This window comes from Rhea pennata, chromosome 2, assembly GCF_028389875.1.
Source record: "Rhea pennata isolate bPtePen1 chromosome 2, bPtePen1.pri, whole genome shotgun sequence".
In the NCBI taxonomy this organism is placed as follows: Eukaryota; Metazoa; Chordata; class Aves; order Rheiformes; family Rheidae; genus Rhea; species Rhea pennata.
This window is the reverse complement of record NC_084664.1, coordinates 4,455,049-4,476,590: the sequence shown is the minus strand read 5'-3', so window position 1 is coordinate 4,476,590 and position 21,542 is coordinate 4,455,049. Positions and strand designations below refer to the sequence as shown.

The 21,542-nt window shown below is 38.9% G+C and overlaps 2 protein-coding genes across 8 annotated transcripts in view; one reads left to right on the top strand and one right to left on the bottom strand.

The window, feature by feature from the left end:
- Window positions 1-5,849, top strand: part of ADCYAP1R1 (ADCYAP receptor type I) — a 130,592-nt gene extending 124,743 nt beyond the window's left edge. For 4 of the 7 annotated variants that reach the window (XM_062568749.1, XM_062568747.1, XM_062568742.1 and 1 more), the window contains 3 exons: window positions 675-804; window positions 1,013-1,054; window positions 3,980-5,849. In XM_062568749.1, coding sequence (XP_062424733.1) covers window positions 675-804; window positions 1,013-1,054; window positions 3,980-4,189 — 382 coding nt within the window. In that variant the 3' untranslated portion in view covers window positions 4,190-5,849. The remainder of the gene's footprint in view (window positions 1-674; window positions 805-1,012; window positions 1,055-3,979) is intronic. The other 3 variants (XM_062568748.1, XM_062568744.1, XM_062568746.1) reach the window with 2 other exon arrangements.
- A 14,049-nt stretch (window positions 5,850-19,898) lies between these two features.
- The window catches only part of LOC134137632 (vasoactive intestinal polypeptide receptor 1-like), a 29,566-nt gene continuing 27,922 nt past the window's right edge, over window positions 19,899-21,542 (bottom strand). The window contains 1 exon segment of the mRNA XM_062570851.1: window positions 19,899-20,087. Within this exon segment, the coding sequence (XP_062426835.1) occupies window positions 19,899-20,087 (189 nt within the window).

Below are 21,542 nucleotides of genomic sequence, written 5' to 3'. Positions count from 1 at the left end.
GTGCTCAAAGGTCACACGTTTTTATCCAGCCCTTTTGTCTAGACCAGCAGGATCTGATTTCCCTGCCAATCCTCTTTATTCCGATGCAACAGAAATTAGTTACACAACGGAATTACACTTAAGTTTCCAACTCTATAAATGAAACCAAAATCACAACCTTGAGGAGTAATCGTGAGTTTAAGAGCATGCGTGGTTTTTGGCTTTAGTTTTGTTGTTGTTCTGGGTTTCTTGCTCAATGTAGAAATAAATTCACAAAAAAAAGTCATTCCACACACTTCATTGGGACTAAGCAATTAGATGAGAGGGTTTTAATGTGTTCTTGTAGCATTTTGAGTCTCATGCCAAGATTACCTTTTTCATGTCTGGCACTATAGAAAAAAATTCTGCTTTATAATGATGCAAACCAAAACAGCAATACAGAATATTAACCATTATTAATGTGCAGCTTTGTGCTGTTATTGTACTAGTATGAAGAACCGGGTGAAAACAACAGTGTGTGTAGAATCACTGTCTGGGAGCAAAGGGGAATGTTGCAAATGTGTATGTATAATTATATAATGTATATATTTACCAAAAGGGAGGCAAGAAAATATTTGCTGGATTTTCTTCTTTAATTAAAGCACAGGTTGTTTATTACAAAGCTGCATTAAAGTTCTTTCACTCTATTATAACAGGAGACTGGCTCGCTCTACGCTGCTGCTTATCCCCTTGTTTGGAATTCACTACACGGTGTTTGCTTTTTCTCCTGAAAATGTCAGTAAGCGGGAGAGACTAGTGTTTGAATTGGGACTGGGATCTTTCCAGGTGATTATACAGTGAATTCTGCTTTTGTTAAAAATAAATCTGCATTCATTGTGATCATTTTGCATGCAAAGTTCTCAGACTCTGTTTATTCACATATACATATGCTCTGTAGACTAGGATTGTTTGTTTGTTTGTTTTTAAACTCCAGCTATTTTCTGGCATTTCCTGAAGGATCTGAATTACAGTTTTTTCTCTCCCATTTACCTAGGGTTTTGTTGTTGCTGTTCTCTATTGTTTCTTGAATGGGGAGGTAAGATTTTTAATATTTGACCTCTCCCACCCTTACCATCCCCATCACATTTGCTTGTGGGACTAACTGTCATTCCAATCCCTACCTGTAACTCATCACCTACCATATTCCCTGGTACCTTAGTCCAAACCTCACAGTGTCTCAGCAAAAGAAACAGCAAGTGCAATTTCTTCATTAAAGCAAAACATTGCTCTTGCCAGAGAGGATGGCCCAGATTAATGCTAACAGACTAGTTTCCCAGGACTCCTTCTTGATTCAACTGAGAGATAAACACCTTCAAGGAGAGGCTCAGATCTTGACTGGACCGAAACACTCTCTGAAGGTGCCTTTATCTTTCCATTGACTACAATGAATCAGGAGCAAGTAAGTTTCAAATTTAGGAATCTTACTTAAGTGTCTAGGGTTATGAGGAATGGACCTCGACCACTCTTGCTAACATCATTAAGTCACTTGGACCTCCTTGCACGAGGTGAAGATTGGGCATTTTGTGTCATGTGACAAAACCCTTACTGCAAATACAGGATAGTGCAGTTGCTTAAGCAGTTGCTATTACTGCTAACAAATGTTTTGCTAGAACTAGCTGGGTAAACTGAAAAGAATATTCTATATAGAATATTGTTATTTTGGAGATTGGTTTTCTCCATAATGTAAAAAATTTTTGTCTCAGAAAGACAGTAAAATTTAAGTGTTCTTCATTGTTTTACTACACATTTTTTTTTTGACAGCTACTGTTCTGAGCAATCACCTTTTAGTTGCTGTAGCTTTGGTTTTGTATTTAAGAGCAGTTTTGATAATGGTCCAGTTGGACATTTGGAAATTGAGATATTTGTGATCTTTAATACAGTTCTACTAAATAACAAAGGCAGAGTAATGATTAAAGTTCTAAAATGGCTTCAGTCTGTACTTAGCTATTGAAATATTCAACATCTAAGGCTGGGGTAACCATCCTAGGCTCCCTGAATTGCCTATATAGAGAAAGAATAACTTCTAGAAGATGCTTTATCTCACCTTATGGTAGATATTTAAGACAGGCCAAATGAATTGTCTTTCAGAGGTGCCTGTTAAACTGACTTTAAAGGAACTAGTTCGAAATTTAAACTTCTAATTTCTGAGTATCTAAAGAAGGAAAGGATGAACCATATCCCAGACACGTGGTCTTGTCCTCGTTCAGTGGGTAACTCTAGTTTATGTTGGCTGACCTCATCCTACAATATATGGTACAGAGAGTACTATACTTGCAGGGATGTTAATGGGGAAAATGATTATCATATCATATCGCATTATGTAATATTGATTACGTTCTCAAGGCAATTGTAAGCAGCATCCTAAAAAGTCTGACAAAGATGAATTTATCATACTGAAGACTGATATAAAAATTTCTCCTTTGTACAATAGTACTATGCTATATCTTTGCCTACTTATTCAACCCAACTATTAAGCTCAAGAATACACTATGTAATTGGGGTATGGTATAAATTAGAATTTATAAAGCGTTTTCCATCTCTTTACCTTTGAAAGTCTGAAATTGTTTCCTGTTAAACTTTTCTGTAGGCATTTGTATGTGTGTGTTTATGTATGTTTATGCAGAAGTGCCAATCAAGCTTAATTTTTGATTCACTGTTCTGATCTGCAAATTGTCACTTCTCTGACTGCATTCACTGGACTGAATATCTGAGATAAAGTTTTTTCTGGATTAGTTGAAAATTACTCCCCACTCAGCACTGCCTTAAAAGAATTATACACGGTTCATCCTTTTTCTTTTACATTGATTCACTTCTATTGTGCAGTTCAGGAAAAGACTTCCTGAAATCACCTGAAATCTTGGAAAATCCATCAATAACTACTAAAGACAAGCAGAGCACCTTTGATACTGTAGGCTGAAAAATTATATTGGGAAGTATCACTACATCTTTGTCTTATTCTTATGCTCTTTTACTCAGAATATGGTATAGGCTACTGTCAGTAATCGATAATAGACTGGGCTAGTATGAACTTTCTTATGTTATGTCCTTACAGTCTTATGTATCTCTGTACACACATGTGCGTATGCCTATCAAATCATGCATTGAAAGTAGGAAAGCTGAGAATTACTCTTCTTTTTCTAACTAGACTTCCGACCATATATTGTTTTACATAGAAGATTTGCCCATGTAAAAAGCTCAGGGGAGAGGAGAATATTATAGACGTTTGTGCATACAAGAGCTGGCTTCTAATTAGAAGAGAGCTGAAAGGAAAAGGCAAAGTTTTCAGTAGACATGCAACCATTAATGACAGGTGGCTTTCCATCTAGCAGGTGTCTCCCAGAGCCTTCTTCAAAATGAAGTCAAAAGGATGAGTTCCCATGAATGTGTTTGTATTTGAGGCTGTAGGTCCTGAGGAACAATTTTACAGAGAGACCTCCAAAACTGTGAAGCAGGAAATGAATCAATTTATGTCGTTATGTGTGGGAGAGATTCGAGCATTACCTGAAGATGATCTTTATCAAGTTAAAGCACTACGATTTTGCTTGCAATATCCAAAGCAATTCCTGGCAAAAGACAAGCTACTGTCGTGAGCAGGTTATTTCATTACTGTCCAGAATCTTTTGGGTGCTGGTTTTCTTGGCTCCTTTTTATGTGTTTAGTAGTGATCAATGGTGAAAACATGATATTTTTTTTTCCAAGAGGCTAACACGTTGTTTCTGTTGTAGGTAGTGTTGAATAGGTCTTCTATTCATTAAGGATTCCCAAATTATCTGAGGTCAGACACAGATTCCAGGCAGTTGTTCCCATGGCATGCCTTGCCGTCTTTGAACATAGGGAAATCATCTCATAATTCACTGATATGAAGAATTTAACAATAACTTTAAACTTTTTTTTTTCTGAACTTGATAATTTGTCAGCATGTCCTCGAGCGGCTAAGTACATAAAAAATGACCTTTTGAAGTTTCTCCCTAAAGGTGCAATCAGAAATAAAGAGAAAATGGAGGAGCTGGAAAGTCAACCGGTATTTTGCTGTGGATTTCAAACATCGTCATCCTTCTCTAGCGAGCAGCGGAGTGAACGGGGGGACACAACTCTCCATTCTGAGCAAGAGCAGTTCTCAGATTCGGATGTCCAGCATAAATGCGGAGAATCTAGCGACATGAGCAGCTAAGGAAAACAAATCAATCAACAAACAAACCAAAAAAATCCCTTTAAAAAGAAAATAAAATAATAGATTTCAAGCTGGTGAGGGTTTATTTTCCCTTGTCTTCCCTTGTCTTCCCTTCCCTTCTCTTCCCTTCTCTTCCTTTCCTCCTTCTCCTCTCCTTTCTCCAAAATATCCTTGATGTTTTCAGAGGTGAAAAAGCAAAGGAAATGTATATATATATGTTTTTAACAGTCACTGTAAATATACAACTGTAACCAAGGCCATTGATGGAAAAATACTTACAAGAAAAACAACAGGCCAAGCCCACCCACTCAATGATTTACATTTCAGAGCATCTGCAAGTAATCCGTTGTCCGTCAAAAGTAACAAGTGATTGCTGTGCAGTTGTGATCCGTGGTTGCCAACCCGATACTAATCTGTGAATGGATATGATCATGTTATTTTTCAAGTTGGTTTTCATTTTGTTTTTGGATTTGGCTCTGTTTTTTTCTATTCAGACATATCTTAGCCTGTCCCAGTCTTTTGGCATGTGAATCTCTGTAGTGCCTCTCTTTTGAGTCTCTAGAATAGAGTCAACATGCTTGGGTTAATCATACCAGCCGGTTCAGGAAGGACTCCAGAAAACCAGTGTCGTGACTGGGTTTAGTCAGATGTACTCAGTGGACTTGAAGAAGCTGCTGTGCCAATACGAAGCTGCGTAGCTGTCATCAATCAGCAGGGGGGATCCAGGCCAGAGAGATGAGATCAGCTAACTTTTTCCATTCCCAAGGACACTTCAGAGAATGCTTTATGTTCTAGCTAAGCTGTGAATTTTTTAAAAGGACCATAAAGTTGAGATATATCTATATTTTTGTCATTGACTGATTGCTAAGTCGGTTGACTGATTGATTGGATTCTTTAAGTAATAAAAATAATTGACCCCTCACTCCCACCTTAAGAGTAAAAGTCAGTTCCAGGATGGTTTTCCCTCCAGATAACCTTGGACCCTCTGCACCTGTGTCCAATACATGGCATGTTTTCGGGTAGTGGTGTCACAGAGTGAGACCTGGTTGTTATGACTCTTCTTTGCCAGAGCAAGAGGCACAAGAGCAACCTGGCAAGATCATCCTGAAAGGTAACGGTCATCAGCATGTAGTGAGCATCTAAACTGAATAATAGGATGCTATAGAAGGAAAAGATAAAGACTTTGGATGACTTCCCACATCTGGCAATTTTCCTTCTCTTTGGATGTTCTGTTTGCTTAACCACAGATGTTCTTACTGCTTTTGTTTGAGAGAAACAAAAACATTCTTCCCAATTTTGCCTTGTAGTTAAAGCCACGACTGGTGCATATCTACTTCAGTCAAATGTTGATGATGTCAATTCTTAAAAGTCTTTATATGGTGCATAAAGACTTTGTGGACAGTACTAGCTCTCACTTCATTGTGGATTTATGAACTGATATATATATATATATATATATACACACACAAATATATATATATGTGCGTGTACACGTGTGCATATATTAAAAAGCAAAAATGGAAATGACATTTCAAATGTGAAGTTATGAACTCAAACTAATAGTAACCAGGAAATTCAAAATTCAAGTTTGTTCTTTGTTAGTTGACCTGACTTTGAAAAAAAGTGAAAGACTCAATTTCAGTGTCAACTGAGCTTTTAATTTCACTGGTTTTTGTTAGTTTAAGTTAAAAACTTTTAATGTCATTTTAAGTATAGATTTTTTTAAAATAATGTTAGTTTCCTTATTTTTAAAAGGAAAAGACAAAAGAGTCACAGAAAGTTGTGAAAGGAGTATTGATTATAATACTTTACACTTATATAGTGTTTTATGGGACATAATCTGCTCTCAGCTGCAGCAGTAAAAATGAATGTAAATTGAAGTTATTTCAGGAGGAGTCACTCCTGAACTCATTTGAAACAGACAGAAATGTCGAGACTGATTTCATACTGGTACAGAATCATGCTCTTACGAAACACTTACACCCCAGTCCGGTGAAATCTACCCTCGTGCAGAGGACCAGCAAAAAAAAATTAAGTCACTGAAATATACTCTGGTATCTTAAGGGTGTTACATGGCCCAGGCACCATGGTTTTTCAAGTCTTCAGCACTGGTTTGCTGCTTTGTGAGCAGAATTAGTCCCCTCCCGTGTTCCAGACTCTGTGCAAAAATCACTGAAGTATTTTTACCTGATAGACTGGATCTTCTTCTCTCGTTAGATGCTGCTAATAGTTCTTTTAGAAAGTTTCCCGAGGAAGTATTTTGCAGGCCAGAAAGACACAGTAGAGGCAGATGGGGAAGATCAGATTTATCAGGTAAATGTATACTTATACATTTTTTAAACAAAATTATCTAATATTAGATGAACAGATAACATTTAGTTTTGTATTTTGTGTAATATGGGCTTTCACAAGGTATTATACTGTCAATACTGTAAATGTATTATAAAAAAATCAAAAAGTATATTTTGCATGAATGGCTGATAGCCAATTTTCAAGTATTAATAAATTAGAACTTTTGAGAAAAAAAAAAGTTAAATAATCACATCTGGCTGGAGACTTTTGGTGCCATTTTCAGTCCAGAGCAAGAAGGTGTTTGGATTTTTTTTTTTTTTTTAAGGCTTTTCTGAGCTTACTTTTGGCTTCTGTTGTTCTCCTGGCTGTCCTACAGTACTCTGCAATTTGAGTTGGTGGATCTCAGTCCAGTGCCTCGTGGGCAAAAGTCCACATTACCAAAACCACCCATCAGTCATACACACTGCAGACTCGGTCCTCAGCTAAATTAAAATCAGTATGGAACAACATGTTCTAGCTATTGCTAGAACAAAGTCACTTCACTTCAGCTTGGGATTTGGTCTCAGTACATTATTATTACTATTATTTTTTGGCAATCTCAGCAAGAGAGGCCAAAGACTGAATAGTTGTGAAGACTTGAACTTGCCCCTTAAATTCCTAGAGCAAGGCAAGTAGGAGGGCAGTGGGACAGAAATTTCTGCTATTGCTGTCCCTGCGTTTCATGTTTAGTGGACAGACTGAAGTCTTCGGTACCTTTCACCAGCACTGAATTTGCTAGAAGAAATGATATCCCTCTTTATATTTAATATACACTATATTCTATAAGCCAGCCCCTTCTAATATGATTTTTATTGGAAGTTCTGACACACTTGCAAGGGTGGCTTTCCTTAGTCACTCTTAACTCTCTCAGTATTACTGGGAAGATCATACTTCTGATGTACATAATTATCTAAACTAGAATCTGATGCCATTGCACAAACTATGCTCAGAAATCTTTATGTTGAATGTAAACTGAAGATGCTGGACATGCATGGCCACCATTCACTGTGGTCACCATTTCTATTTGTTTCATGATGGAAGAAACCAAAAGGTGGTTTTGCTTCTAAGCGTGTGTAAATATTGACTGAGTGTAACAGTGCATTGTTTGATTTTTCACTGTGAAATATATTTTGGAATCAGAAAGGCTATGTTATTAAAAACAAAATGTAATTAAAAGGAAAAAAAAAGTGTGCAGTGCTCCTTGAGCCATTTCTTTTCTGCCATGCCCATAATGTATTTCTTCTTTTGCTTTTGTGTATGTACAAAACCCTTGTGTACTGCAGCTTTTGTGAATATTGACTGTATCTAACCACCTTTTGATGTGGAGTACTGGTACTAGAAGACAATTAACTTCTCAAAACGAAAGCCAAGACCTATATTTCAGAAGGAAAAGGTTTGTTTCATTGCTGTGTGGTGACAAGACCTCTACCTTCAGCTGTTTATGCATCTTGTATAAACGAAACTCAGAGCCCAGGTACTGAAACTTCAATACTTAGTTGTAGGAGGATTTATTTCATAGACAAAAATGCCAAGTTGCTTTGTCTCATTTAAGTATTTGTATTTGAAAACCTAGTATTAAGATGGGGTGGCAGGAGAAGGGAGAGAGAGAATGGCAAGTGAACCTGGAGTGGAGTACAGAAAAGGTACCATGTGGAAGTTACATTCAGATGCTGTTTTTGGTGTCTAACTCCTCCTCTTTAGCAGCCATCCTACGTTTCAACCGAAGTGATCCTTGAAATCACAAGGCTAAATAACAACCAGAAGGGGGCAGGGATTGCCCATGTGGATAATTCAGGATTGCGTTTGTAAAGATGAACTCTCACTGGACTCTCTCCATCACCAAAGGCAAGAGGGAGAGTCATTCCCAGCGGTGATGCAGAGCAGTTGTTAGACTTCTGCTCAGTATCTTACCGGGGGAATCCTGGTTCTCTTAATCAGTGACGAAAGGAGTCTGGGGAAATCAGCCTTTGCAGATGGACTTCTTTATTCTTGGGCCTGCAGAGTTTTACTAATGACTATGTTGACTTAAAAGGAAATATTTGTGGTTGAGGAATGGGATGTGAAAAGCTCCGCGGCTCCTGGGTGTTGACTTCAGTGAGCTTTGTGCAGGCCAGTTTCTGCTTCCAGATTAATTTATGTTCCCCAGAAACAATTTATATCGGTCAATATAAGTGAGATCTGAGTTCTGACATAGCTTCCATGAAACTGTGCATGTTTTAATCATACTTCGTCAGTTTTAACTGACGAAGGATCGTTATTAATATAATCCATAGTAATTGACCCTGCAGACCTTTCTTCTTAGGAGTGGGCTCTGCTATTCCTTGCTTTTCTGTTTTCTTGATAGCAATGTGATTGGTCATGTGAGAACAGATTAGGACTCGTTTTCTATGTTTACACCTTCAGACTGAGCCTTCCAGAGTGAACAGTTGTCATAATTTGCCTTGTTCATGGCCGCAGATAATACTGTGGCTTTTTACAGACTTGTCATACAAATGATGGATGAAATTTTGCTTCTTCTGTTATGATTACTTCTACCTTGAATACCAAGGGCTGTGCAGGGGCTCTGGTTAACTCACAGATTAAGTTTGCTTCATATATCTCACAAGTAAAATCTATGACAACAAAATGCAAAGCCAAAAGGAACAAGAATGAGAAATATTGGACAGAGTTAGAGTTCTTGGTCTTCTGACCCTCAGGTGTTGCAGAGCAGCATGGTACCTTAAGGACAATGAATCTGAAGGAAACTGTGATCACTTTTGTTTTCATATCATGTTATTCCCACTCCTAAAATGGACAAACTCTGTTTTTAAATTTAATGTGTTTTATGTGTTTTTCTTTCTTTCTTTCTTTCTTTTTTTTTTTTTTTTTTTTTTTTTTTTTTTTTGTATCTTCTTCTCCCACTGGAAAGCTACTGTAAAACTTCAGACTTCTGGAAATTAAAAACCTTTCGTTAATTTCCAAATTAAGACAACTCACAGCTAATTTATGCTCCTTGCCATTGGGCTAATCTTGTCTCCAGTTCCTTTTCCCTTCCTGAAACAACTACATTTCAGATAAAGTGTACAGTTTGTCCTTGATTACTTAGCAGAAAGACTAAAAATTATGACATTATTAAGCTATATCTGTTTCAACTCCCATCTGAACTTCAGCACCAAAAACAATGCGAAAGAATAAATCTGCTGAGAACAGCAGGAAACTTAACGAGAAGCAGCAGGCCAAGCAGCCTGCAAAGAAAAAAAGAATAATACAAGCTATAAGTAATTCTAAATCCTGAAAGTGTATAAAAGAAATTCAATTTCTGAGCAGCTTTCCTTGTTCCAGGTCAAATCTAAAGCTGGAAGTGATCCCAATTTTCTCTTTTTCTGGCTTCAGTTGTAACCTTGCAAGAGATTGTGTTGCTGTTTCCAACAGAGGGGTAGGAACCTTATTCAATCAGCGTATTACAGGAAATCTCTGTCATCCAGTTGGGACAAAAATATTCTGACTATATGAGATTGTGACTTCTTAACACTCATGTGTCGGCTCTGCTACTAAATCTTGACCATGACTCCAAAGTTCAAATTTTTTCCCGTGACTCATACAGACATCTAACTTTACATTACTACTCTGGCGCAGACCTGCCAAAACCTAGATGTAGAAATTTCCAGGGGTTCACCAAAGGAAAGTCTTTCCATAAGTCTTTCAAATAAGCAGTGACAATAAAAGAAATGCAACATTAATTTAATTCGCTTTATTTACCTTGTTGTTTTAAATTATTTTTCACTAGTGTATAACAGACAATTGCTTACAGCAGAGGTTTCCGACCTGCAGTCTGTGGAGACCTTAGATTTGGCAGGATATTTCTGAAGTGTGCATGGAAGATGATTAAGAAAAATAAGTTTATATATTGTAAATAGCAATATACACTTGTGAGGCTTATGAGAGGCTTTTATCTTGACTGGAAGCATGTGAGTGCTCCACACATAAAAAGGTTGAAAAACATTAATGCAAGAAGATGAGAATGAATTGTTATAAGCTGTTTCCTGGGAGAATCTTGATGAATGTCTTTGGTTTCTCATTTTTCTTTATATAGCTTCATCCACTCTCTGATGAACTCCTCAGTGCCTCATATCCACCCTTCACTGTGACAAACAGTGGTGGAGAGGAGATGGTCAGGAAAGCAGAACCACTGTCAGGTCTAATCACAAGGAGAATCTATAACTCAATATTCCAGAAGGGCCAGGATGAAAGGGGAGTATAACCAGGTCTCTTTCTAGCCTTCTCATAGTGCGAGATAGGTTTTAGAAGGTGCAGGTGGAAGAAGTGCTGCTCCTTAGGTACAGGTCCTTACTTTCCCCTTTGTGTCCTCAACGCTGGAACAAACATGCAAGTTCTGATTTCATAGCTGCCATAATGTTCTCTTTCATGACAAAGTGCAGGATCTTAGTGCCAAACATAATCTTTCTACTTATCACATTCAGTGGATATATCTACAAAATTCAATAAATTAAGCTTTTTCTCTCTGTTTTAATTACATAATTTCATGGGATTAAGACTTTCTTTTCTTCCAGTGAGTTGTTCATATGAAGAAGGCCTCCAGAGAAATGTTGGATATTTAACATTTTTCTGTTGTATAACACATGCAACAAATATGACCTTAGCAGAGCTGTTATAGTCCAGAAGGTCTAAAGGGAAGCAAGACATGGTAATATGGACAGACAGAGCAGGATAAACAGGGCACCTCATGAGATCCTGCTTGGCTTCTTGCTGCCAGACCAGACTGAAGTCTCCTGTAGATCCTATGCCATATCTCTGAGCTCTGTGTGGATATCTAGAAAACTCTAAGGTATCTCAAAAGTCCTCTCCATTCAAGCAATTGAATTAAACTCCTTGTGCGAGATTCAGCTCCAAGCCGAGACGTCTGCTTTTTAGTAGCTACACTTAGGTGTCTATTTGAGAACTACCTATCTGTTAGTCTCCTCTGAGTCTGCGACCATAGAAGTGCACCTAAACCAAAGATACAACCAAATATCTGGTTCCATCTGATTTCTAAAATATCTAAAACCTATATCATGTGAGTAGAAGTCCTGCCTGGTCTTGAGCAGTTTCTGCAGGAGACTGCATGAAATAAAAGCTTATATCTCAACAATTATATTTGCAAAGCTGCTCAGACAGGCTGTAGAGGTGCAAAAATCTCTAAGAATGCTCCCTCTCAAGGGCTGTAGATAGATTTCTTTGTCTCTTTCAACATTACTCATTTTCAGTACTAGGCATCCAGGTTCATAAGCAAAGTCCTGAGGAAGATCCTGTGTCACTAAGCAGGCACCTCAGAAGGCATCCACATCACCTAACTTTAGACATCAACAAAGAAACAGCCTTCCTGTGATCTAATTTTTGCACTTTATCTTTGTAGTCACAGGAGAAAAATGAGCAGTTTCAGCATATGAGCCATCAGACATATTCTAGATGTCTACTCAAGCATAAGATGTTTCATACTTTGCAAGTATCTATTTCGTTTCACAGGGAAGTCTAACTGACCAGGTTATAGACAGCTGTTTACACTGTGGAAGTCTATATGTAGGTAGACAAATTCCACCTGCTAGGACATTTGCTCAGTCACTATTACTGTGTCATGCATGATGAGAAATAATGCTCTTAAAAAGCTTAAAGGTGGCTTCTGTTGGAGCTACCGATCAGATCTGGGGGAGGTGCATGCCCAATAAAGGCTTAATAGTTCTCATCAAGCACAGTTTACAGAAAGTCTTGTTCTTTAAGCCTGGTTGCATTCCACGTATTCGGCATTTCTGTGTCCAGAAACAGTGGCATGTAGTGCATGTGAAGTGAAATAAATAAGGGTTTTACCATCTGCTTTTATCAGTGAGGCACATGTAAACAGTTTGGATTGCATTTATGAATTAGGTTGGGAAGATATGGAGCATGCAGTAATAGTTAATGATGCTCTGATGTTAAGCTCTTTGTATGTCTGCATTAGAGAGCTAAGTTAAGCTACGTACGCATTGTACTTTATGTATGGAAACACATCAGCAGAGCTTGCACAGTGTTTTGAACCTTGTGATCCTTTCACTTTCTTTGATTAATATCACAGTTTCCCATTGGCTTTCTTTTGGGAGATTCATCCATGTGAAGAGTTACCGCGTGATATGACACTCTTCGGTGTCTGAAGTGGCTTAGGCATCTGGATGTGCCTGTTCCAATGGACTTTGTAACTGCAGAGGAATCTCAAGAGGCCTTTGTGTACCTCTATAATCTGTAAAAAACAAGTGTTTATTATCTCCATTCTCTCTCCCTTCTTCTTGCCAATTTAGTGGCAACGCAACATATTATAGCTCTGAGAAGAGTTGTGCCAAGCTACTGTATGTAAAGCTGTATTTTGGCTTTTGAATGTGCCAAGATACACACTTACTGGCCTGTTGGGTCCAATACTGACCTTTTCTTTTGGTCAAAACTGGTTTAGTTGATAATGGCATTTGGGTTTAATCAGCTTTGTTATGTGGTGGACACAAAAATATCAGTTGCTGCTTTCTAACTTTTTTGTGTTCCAATAAATTGTTTTTTACATGTATATTGCTGTAGATGACACAATAAATGTATTATCATTTTGTACCAGTCTGTTCTGATATAAAATTGAACCAAAGAGAACTTTGCTGTCTGTAAAGTTACAGGGTAGTGTATCTCCTCCTAAGCCAACAGGACAGAGCTTTTTGGGGGGAAAAAAAAGGGGGGGGGGGGAAAAAAAGTTTATTCCTTTGTTATGGGTAGGAGCCCCGGTGCCCCTGGATTTTGCTTGAGAAAGGCAGCCCTGGAGAAACCAGGCACAAAACCTTTGCTTTGTTGGCCTTGCCCAATCTTATTTTACCATCAGACAGTGAAGTTATGTTAGCAAGGTGTTTAGCACATGGCATCTGCACTGAGGATGAATATGGTCTAATATTGCCAGTAAACATGCAACACACTCTTCTTTGTAACTAATAGCACAAATGGTTCTCAACTTTGATCCAAAGTCCTTCGAGGATTATGTATTTTTTCTAAGGCGCCTAAGCAAGAAAATAAGTCTACTGTCCTCAGATATAGGTACTGCCAGTTGGAAAAGATGGGAAGTCGTTGCTCTATAACACCTCTGATATGTTTTGAGGCTTCAAAGCAAATTTTGTGGGGGTTCATTTTTAAACGATCGGAGCATTCACCTTATCGTAATTGAACTCTATGGTAGATAAATTAATTCTGAGTTACTTTTCTCCTGCCTCTTGTTCACAGCTTCAGCTGCTAGTTGTAATCCTTTGTTTTACCCCTGTGGATGCCTGATTCCTCTACAAAGGCTACAAATTTCAATTGTAGGTTTTCTCAATCATTTGTTTAGCCAAGGTATTGACCGGGTACTTAACCAAGCACTTTTGGGCCTGGTCCTTTGTTGGGACAGCGAATATATTGGAATTGAAGTCAGGCATGTCAGGAAGCAAAGAGGCTCAGTTGCTTCCTAAAGGATGGGGTGCCCAGAACTGAGGCTAATTGCACGGTGAGGCAAGCAGGACAGACCTAGAGATGGTGGCCAAGCCCAAGACAGAGAACAGACCATCAGGCAAGTCCACAGTTACAAGGCAGCTCCAATGTGAACCCAGGAAGCTAGTCCACAGGTGAAGGTCTAGATCAAGATGGTCCCTGGATGGGGACCTGTACGGGTCCCCTAGCTGAGCTGGAGACTGGCACTCCCACAGCAGGAATGGGACCTTGGGCTGAGCTGAAGTGTGAGGAGGCCAGGTGGTTGCCCACAGTTGGGTTGGGATAGAGCATGGGTTATAACCATGGTGGGGCTGAGATGATGCCTGGTTAGCATGAGGGGACACCAAAGGGGGTTGGTCAGGGTCAGGAAGACCTGTCAGTGCCCTCAGGACCTTACCCAATGGTCCTTATTGCATCCACTAATTACACAGCTTTTCATTTTTACTGTACCTCGAACAACTTTATTCACTTTATGGACATGAATTTACTCAGTGAGCTGAGTCACAGTCCTTTCTATGAGCGCTGGACAATGCAGTGCAGCTTGTGTTTCCCCTTGCACCACTTACAGAAGGGCTGCACTGGTCCCCACCAAATTAAACAGGGGTTTCGGCAAATGTGGGATAAGTAATGTGAGTAAGGGTTTGTATTTAAACCACAGCTTACAGCAAGTTGCACAAGATGATCGAGATCAAAGAAAAGCACATGGATGGACATCTGGGATTGGATTTATCTCCCCTGAGTTTGTGCATCTAAAGGTTACACATGTAATCTGAGCAAGGCTTTCTTAGGCTCCTGTTATGGGTAAAGGGCAGGAAAAAGCAACTCCAAAGTGTATTTTAGCCAACTCTGAAAGTCCTTTGGTAATTATCCATAATTTTAAAGAAACAGTGCCACATTGTAGTACATTCATTTCAAGAACCTGACACCAGCAAATCCTCTTTTACTGGACCTATCAACACACAAACACTGCCTTGAATCTCACTCTTATTTTCTGAAACTGAATGTTTCTTGATCGATCACTTAAAGCTTAGTTTTCTTATCAAATTTCAGGACAGGAGCCATTTTGTGCAGCAGTATAATAAGTGACAAGAAAGTCATACTGTGCTGGTGATCACTTGGTGAACACTTAAGGCAGTCCGGGTAGCCCAGATCCAAAGAATTCAAGCAATTGCCCCCTTTAATATACCTTACATATAAAGTAGAATTCAGTTTACAGAGTAAGACTAAGGGAATAGATAAGACCGTACGTGTGGGCTAAGTGTGAACTTCCATTACAGATTATGGAGACCAAGAGCAGGAACTGGTTTCCTAAAAGTAAGTAGCTGGCATAATTCCAGGCACTGTGGGATATCCTGTCTGACTTTCAGATGCTTTTCCAGGAGAGTAGTACAAATATCTAAAAATCTGTATCGTATCTCCACAACAGTGCAGATATCTTGGATGCCCTCAGGATATCTCAGATGACATTAGATGTATACATTTATGCAACTGAATCCAACTCCAAACCAATAAGATCAGTGATCGCTAGAAAGCTAGATATGGCCAAATATAGTAGCCTCATTTAGAGAGAACTGAGGAACTCATGGATTCCACTAAGTTTGTTGCTTATACCTCCACTGGCTTAGATATCTAGCTCATATAAACACTGCAACAAACAGGCGCTTAAATTCAGCTGTCTTGTGAGCTGAACATCACCCTTTCCTTTACAGACACAGTGTTGTATTAGGCATTTTTCATCCCAACAGTTCCTCAAGAAAATAATTTTCTCTCATGCAACATACTCTTAAACTGATTAACTGTTTTATCCCTTCATTTGACACAGGCAGAAATTCCATGAAAAGCACAAGGATGAGATACATCTCATCTAGCTTTAGAAATCTACAGATCATTTGGCCATCCCCCAATCACTTTGAAGGCAATGAAAATCTGTTTGAGGATGAGAGGAACCAAGGCCTAGACTCCACCGGTTATATCAGATGTCTACAGAGTTTAGATAGCATAAGGAAAATAGCGTAGATGGAGACATTGCAGACACCACCATTTATTCAGAAGCATCTCTTCTCATGTGCTCAGTTCATACCAGACACTTTTAAATGACACGTTTGGACAATCTCAAGTCTATGCTTTCTTCTCACACACTGTCAGAGCTGCCTCTGATCCCTCGGTGGCTTTCAGACAGCCTCATAAACAGCCTAATACTATGTGCTTGCTGATTACAACCTCCAGCTATTCAATTACTTCATCTTTTCCGGGACAGTAATCAGACATCATGTTTTCCATGTCTTCTTTTATTCAATAGCTTCTCCTATCTTTCTGCACCCCTCTGGAAATCCAGTTGTGGGTGGGTTAAGCAACCTTGGGGTAGCTCAGCAGAGTGCATAAAGCTGTCTGCTGAAGGGATTTCTCCTGATTTGGAGTTCTAGTTCACCACACAATTAAACTTTCAGGAAAAGAAATAATGAATTGCTGACACCATAAAACTTAGAAACCTACTGTCAGTAAGAAGTTTCAATCATTTCAAGAAGCTAGTTTCTACTGTAGCATCAAGAACAACATCTACTCTCATCATTTTTAGCCTTTCCAGGTTATCATGTAGTTTGTAATGGAATTTAAAGAGAATATCTGAAGACCTGGATTGTGTAAAAGATTCTGGGAGATTGAAGGAAAATGTTTCTCCTAGTTGCTACGTTTAAAGATATATATTGCAATCATCTTTGAGAAAAAAAGTATTGCTTAGGTAGTCATTTAAATCCCATTTGGAAAAGGATGTATCTTTGATCCAGTTTTAGGCATACTTTTTGTGAATGGCAGGCAAAGCTTTGGTGCACTACCTCCAATTTCTGGACTGTGTGCATCAGGACAGCGGTGTGCCTGACACGTACTGCACACCACGAGATGGCAGTACCTCCACACAGACCAGAGCAGCATTTCTAGACCCTATTTATGACAATATCTTTGCTGCCTTCACCAGCCTGCTACGAAGCAATATATCCCTGAAACATTCCCCACTCCTGCACACACAATCAAGTCCTTACATGTGTCATCAGAAAGGAATCAGCAGCCTTTTCAGAGCCCAAACAAAACCTTTATCCAAAGAGCTATTGTACTCCCGAGGGTTATTAACCTCATTGCCATCTTGTTCCAAGTATGGACTTCATGCAAATTATGCAATTGATGGTTTGAATATATGAAGAATAGATTTATACAGTTCTCAGTTCTAACTTGATTGCTTACATATCCTGCCCTGAAGTAACAGAAAAGAAAAGGACTTGGAAAAAAAAGAGGGATAAGGATGAATGAAGAGACACTGTGGACAGGGTGGCAGAGCAGGGTGTTGCTTATGTTGCAGGAGAGTATTCGAGGGATTGGGTTAGATACGAATGAGATGAGCAGTAAGGGTAACTGAAAAGAACTTGAGCAAGAGAGATTATCTGGGGAGTTCATGAAAGCTGAATTAATATGTGACAGGAGATGGGCAAAATTAAGATGTGAGGTCTGTCAGGTATGGCAGGATAGTTGGAGTTGTTGAACCGGTTAAGGAGACTGAACGCTAGATGACTCATGCAAAGATCCTTCATGATATAATGGGAACTACTGCCTTTGCTTGCCGTCTTTTCTGCTTTCAGTGGATTCTTGGATCCAATAAAGTAGCTTACCACTAATAAAAGCAGAGAACGTATAGTGAGATAGATGGTCATAATATGAAATGCAGACCATCCTGGGAGCTCTGCCGTGAAGTGGCAATGTCTGTGTCGCAGACGATGGACACTGAGTAAACCACAAAGTTAGGTAAGAGAGAAAATAAAGGGGAGATTGTACTAGGAGGAGAACCCTCTGAAACGTAAAGCCTCAGGCCAGGAATTTTTTGGAAGGAATATTCTCAGGTCAGTTGAAAGCAAATGCATAATTCATTCTTTATCAAGAGATAAAAATCTCTTATTTTGCCCTTCAAAAACAAAATAGGAGTTATGGGTCACTTCCTTCACATGCAGAAAGGAAACTCAGTAGCCTCTAATACAGCTGTTTCCTCAAGAAAACATTCAGTAGTCAAACACTGGAATTAATGACCTTACCTAATAATTGGATAGAAGCAGGGCCAACAGAACTGTATCTTAGCGATGATGTCTTGAAAGGGGTGTAAGGGCATTAAATCAGGCTGCAGGATTAAGACACTGTAATGTAAATCTTTTCTTGAGTGAAGAGGTCATAACTATATATTCATTAGCTTCAAAACTGTATCCATAGTAAACACAATTATGGGACTCTCCTTTTCTATAAAGTCTCAAGTGACTCATCCAAATTGGCATAGGATAAAGAATGAAAAATTAAGAAGCTACAATAGCTGTAATTATCTCTTGCATTGTATAAGTGTGCATCCTACGAGTGTATCCAAATCACTGTGACAAGCAAAAGAACATAAATAACGTAGGAGTGAGGATCACATTTATGACGAACTAATAAAATGGTCAGAATAGAAAAGATGACACCCTGTAGAGCATATCTGAGTCTTTGGGATAAAGTAAGTGCCTAATTAATAAAGGAGTAATCTGAATGATAGGAATAGAATCTGGACAATTCAACTTGCTCTAGTAAGAGGACTAGAAATGAAGCACCTAAGATCACTGAAGAGGTTTCCAGAAGGCAAATGTCTCCTGGCCTAAGTAATTAAACAAGAGCACAGCAAAATGAGGTACTTCAGCACTAATTGTTTTTTTGTTTGTTTGTTTTGTTTTATTTTGTTTTGTTTTGTTTTAAGTTAGATGGATATTCCAGTTCACAGAACCCCACAGTTGTACTTGAATGCCCAGTTTCTAGCAACACTTTCAAGTTTGGTTGCAGACCCTCTTGGGAATGGATGGTCCTACCTTGAAAGAAACTATGACTGTATCTAGCGAACCCTTTATGGCCTTTCTTTGCTCTGGAGAGTTTGATGTGGAATCCAAGGTCACTTGGAAGTGATGCAAGGACCTGGTTGGTTCATTCTGTGGTTCATACTGTGCTTTAATAGACCATACTGCTTCCTTGATAATTCTAGCCCCAGAAACATCTTTCACTTGAGACGTAATATGCTGAGATACAATGGATAGAACTGAGATAAGAACAGTCACAACAGATTAGTCCATCCTCAAAGGGAGGCTCCAAAATAGCTCAAAAGCATGATTTAATTATGAATTTCACTGACTGATCCAGTTGACCTTCAAGACCGTGGTGGCAGATTGTCTATTTCAGCAACACGTCTTTCCCTGAACAAGGGTTTGGGGTTCTTTGACCTAATTTAATCTTTCTTACTACAGACATGGAAACAAAACACCAAGTAGATAATAATACCTCTTCTTTTTCATGTCACTTTTGAGATGCCTTGAAACTCCTTTTAAAGGAGGTTGGTTGCTGCTCTATAGGTAGGTGCTTAGCACTTTTCAGTGTATAATTCCCATTAAATTGTCTCAAGCTGTCTCAAAACAACTAGCACAAAAATCACTAATCATCATTGCAAACCTTTCTCTCTGTGTCTAAAAGTAGATGTTTCAAACAAAGATTAGAAATAGTTCTTTTGTGAACTGGAAATTCTGGGAAACTCTAGCAAAGGTATGATATACATATGCTGAGCCCCAGAGGAATTAGTGTACTTCTTTTGATTTCTTTTTAATTCACACCAGCTGCATATTTGGCTTTTTATTACAAATTAAGTGGATTTTGTATGCTTAAGCAGAGAAACGACCAGGGTTGTACTAATCTAGATGAGGTGAGAAAAGCAGCTCATATTAGGGATAAGACATTTTCAGAAGTCTGTCGACAATATGGAAAGCCATAAAGAATCCAGACTGGCCTTCTCTTAGGTAGTATGTTACAACATCCCAGCAACTCAGCCTGCTAGATAAGCTCAGACAGAAGTTACGCCATTCTGGTACACAGATATTTTCCTTTTTGGACTCATCTTTTCAAGTAGTGATAACTGAGTGACGTAGTTGACTGGACTGTTTTCTCTGGACAAAGTCCCATGTTTGTGTGTGAAGTTAAGGTATTCTTGATACTGCCATTTGCACAGTTGTTTCTTGAGCTCGCTTTGAACCTACAGAAAAGAAATTTAAAAACAGAGTCAGAAAAATGAGACTTAGAGGATCCTGATGATAAAAGATGCCAAAATGAATTTAGATTACTATGGCCCGGATGCATGGAGGACCCTAAATCAGTCAGGATTAAGCCCCAAAACATTTTTAGAAAGACTTAATATATCCTTATTTATGTTCCTAAACAAACAGACTTAATTTACCAAATTTAGAGTATAAAAGGGAGGTTGTTGATAGTACTTTCTTTCTCTATTGCTCCAGGGCTGCATTGTAAATATTTCCATCTTCTTGTGCATTTTTTATTTTTCCTCTTACTGAATCTCCTATGCTTCCTTGCCATGGCCTACTACATGCAATAAGTCCTTGTGTGTCCCTCTCCAGGCTTTCAGCCTATTCAAATTGAATTCTCCTCTTACAGATTCCTTACTGACTCTGAAAGATTCTGAATCAACTTGAGTATGTATTACACTTCGGAAAGGTCTCAGAGATCCTCAAAAGCATAGATAAAACTGAATTTTTTAACCATCCAACATATAAGAGGTTGGCCAAGAGACAGATAGAAGAACCATGGAGAGGATGTCCCAGGGCCACTGTTGACACTTCGTGGGATGAATTGAGAGGATTCGGGGAAAATAGCTTCTGTTGTCCCATATAAGCCAGCTTATATGCACTAAAAGCAGGGGCAAAGGGAGTGTGAGTAAGTGCAGGGGGCAGCCAGTCCTTCCCTCTCCTCCCATGGGATAGGGAGGCAGTCTGCTCTCCTAGACAATTTCTCACTGCGCCCTGTTGCCTCTGTTCACATTCAACCTCATTGCTGTTCAGTAAGTGACCGTCTCAAATGTCTACAATGTGCCTTGCAGATGCCATCATAAAAAAAAGAATATAAAACAAATGCTTATATCCGCAATCATCTTCCCTCGTTGGCATTAATAAAAAAGAATCTATGACAGTGTTAATTTTAGCAGCATTAACACAAACTTCTTTGAAATTAAATGCAGAAATAAAGTACTAAGTGAAACTATTCAGTGATTCAGGGGGGTTAGATGGACAAATCTGATTTATATACTCTGACCTTGTATGATCTGCTAATTCTGCTATCTAACCTTTTACTGTGCAGATACACCAGGCTGGCATATAGAAAGGAGGGTGGGATATTCAGAAGTCCTTATTTTGGACATCAGGGCCCACTGAAAGTAAATGGCAAGATCTCCTATGGAGATGTCCCCGATTCTGCCTTTAGCATAAAATCTATTAACGACAGAAATGTGCCAGCTTCTATGCGCAACTTCAGGTGTGGACAGAACACGTCCTCCAGAGCTTTCAGAACTCTAAGAAATAAAAGGGGACTTCCTCCACCAACCCAGTGCTCTAGTATCCCAGAGAACTCAGGACCCTTCAACGTTCCTACATACTTCATTCCACAAAATAGGATGCAGAATACCAGCCCTCAGTTTCAT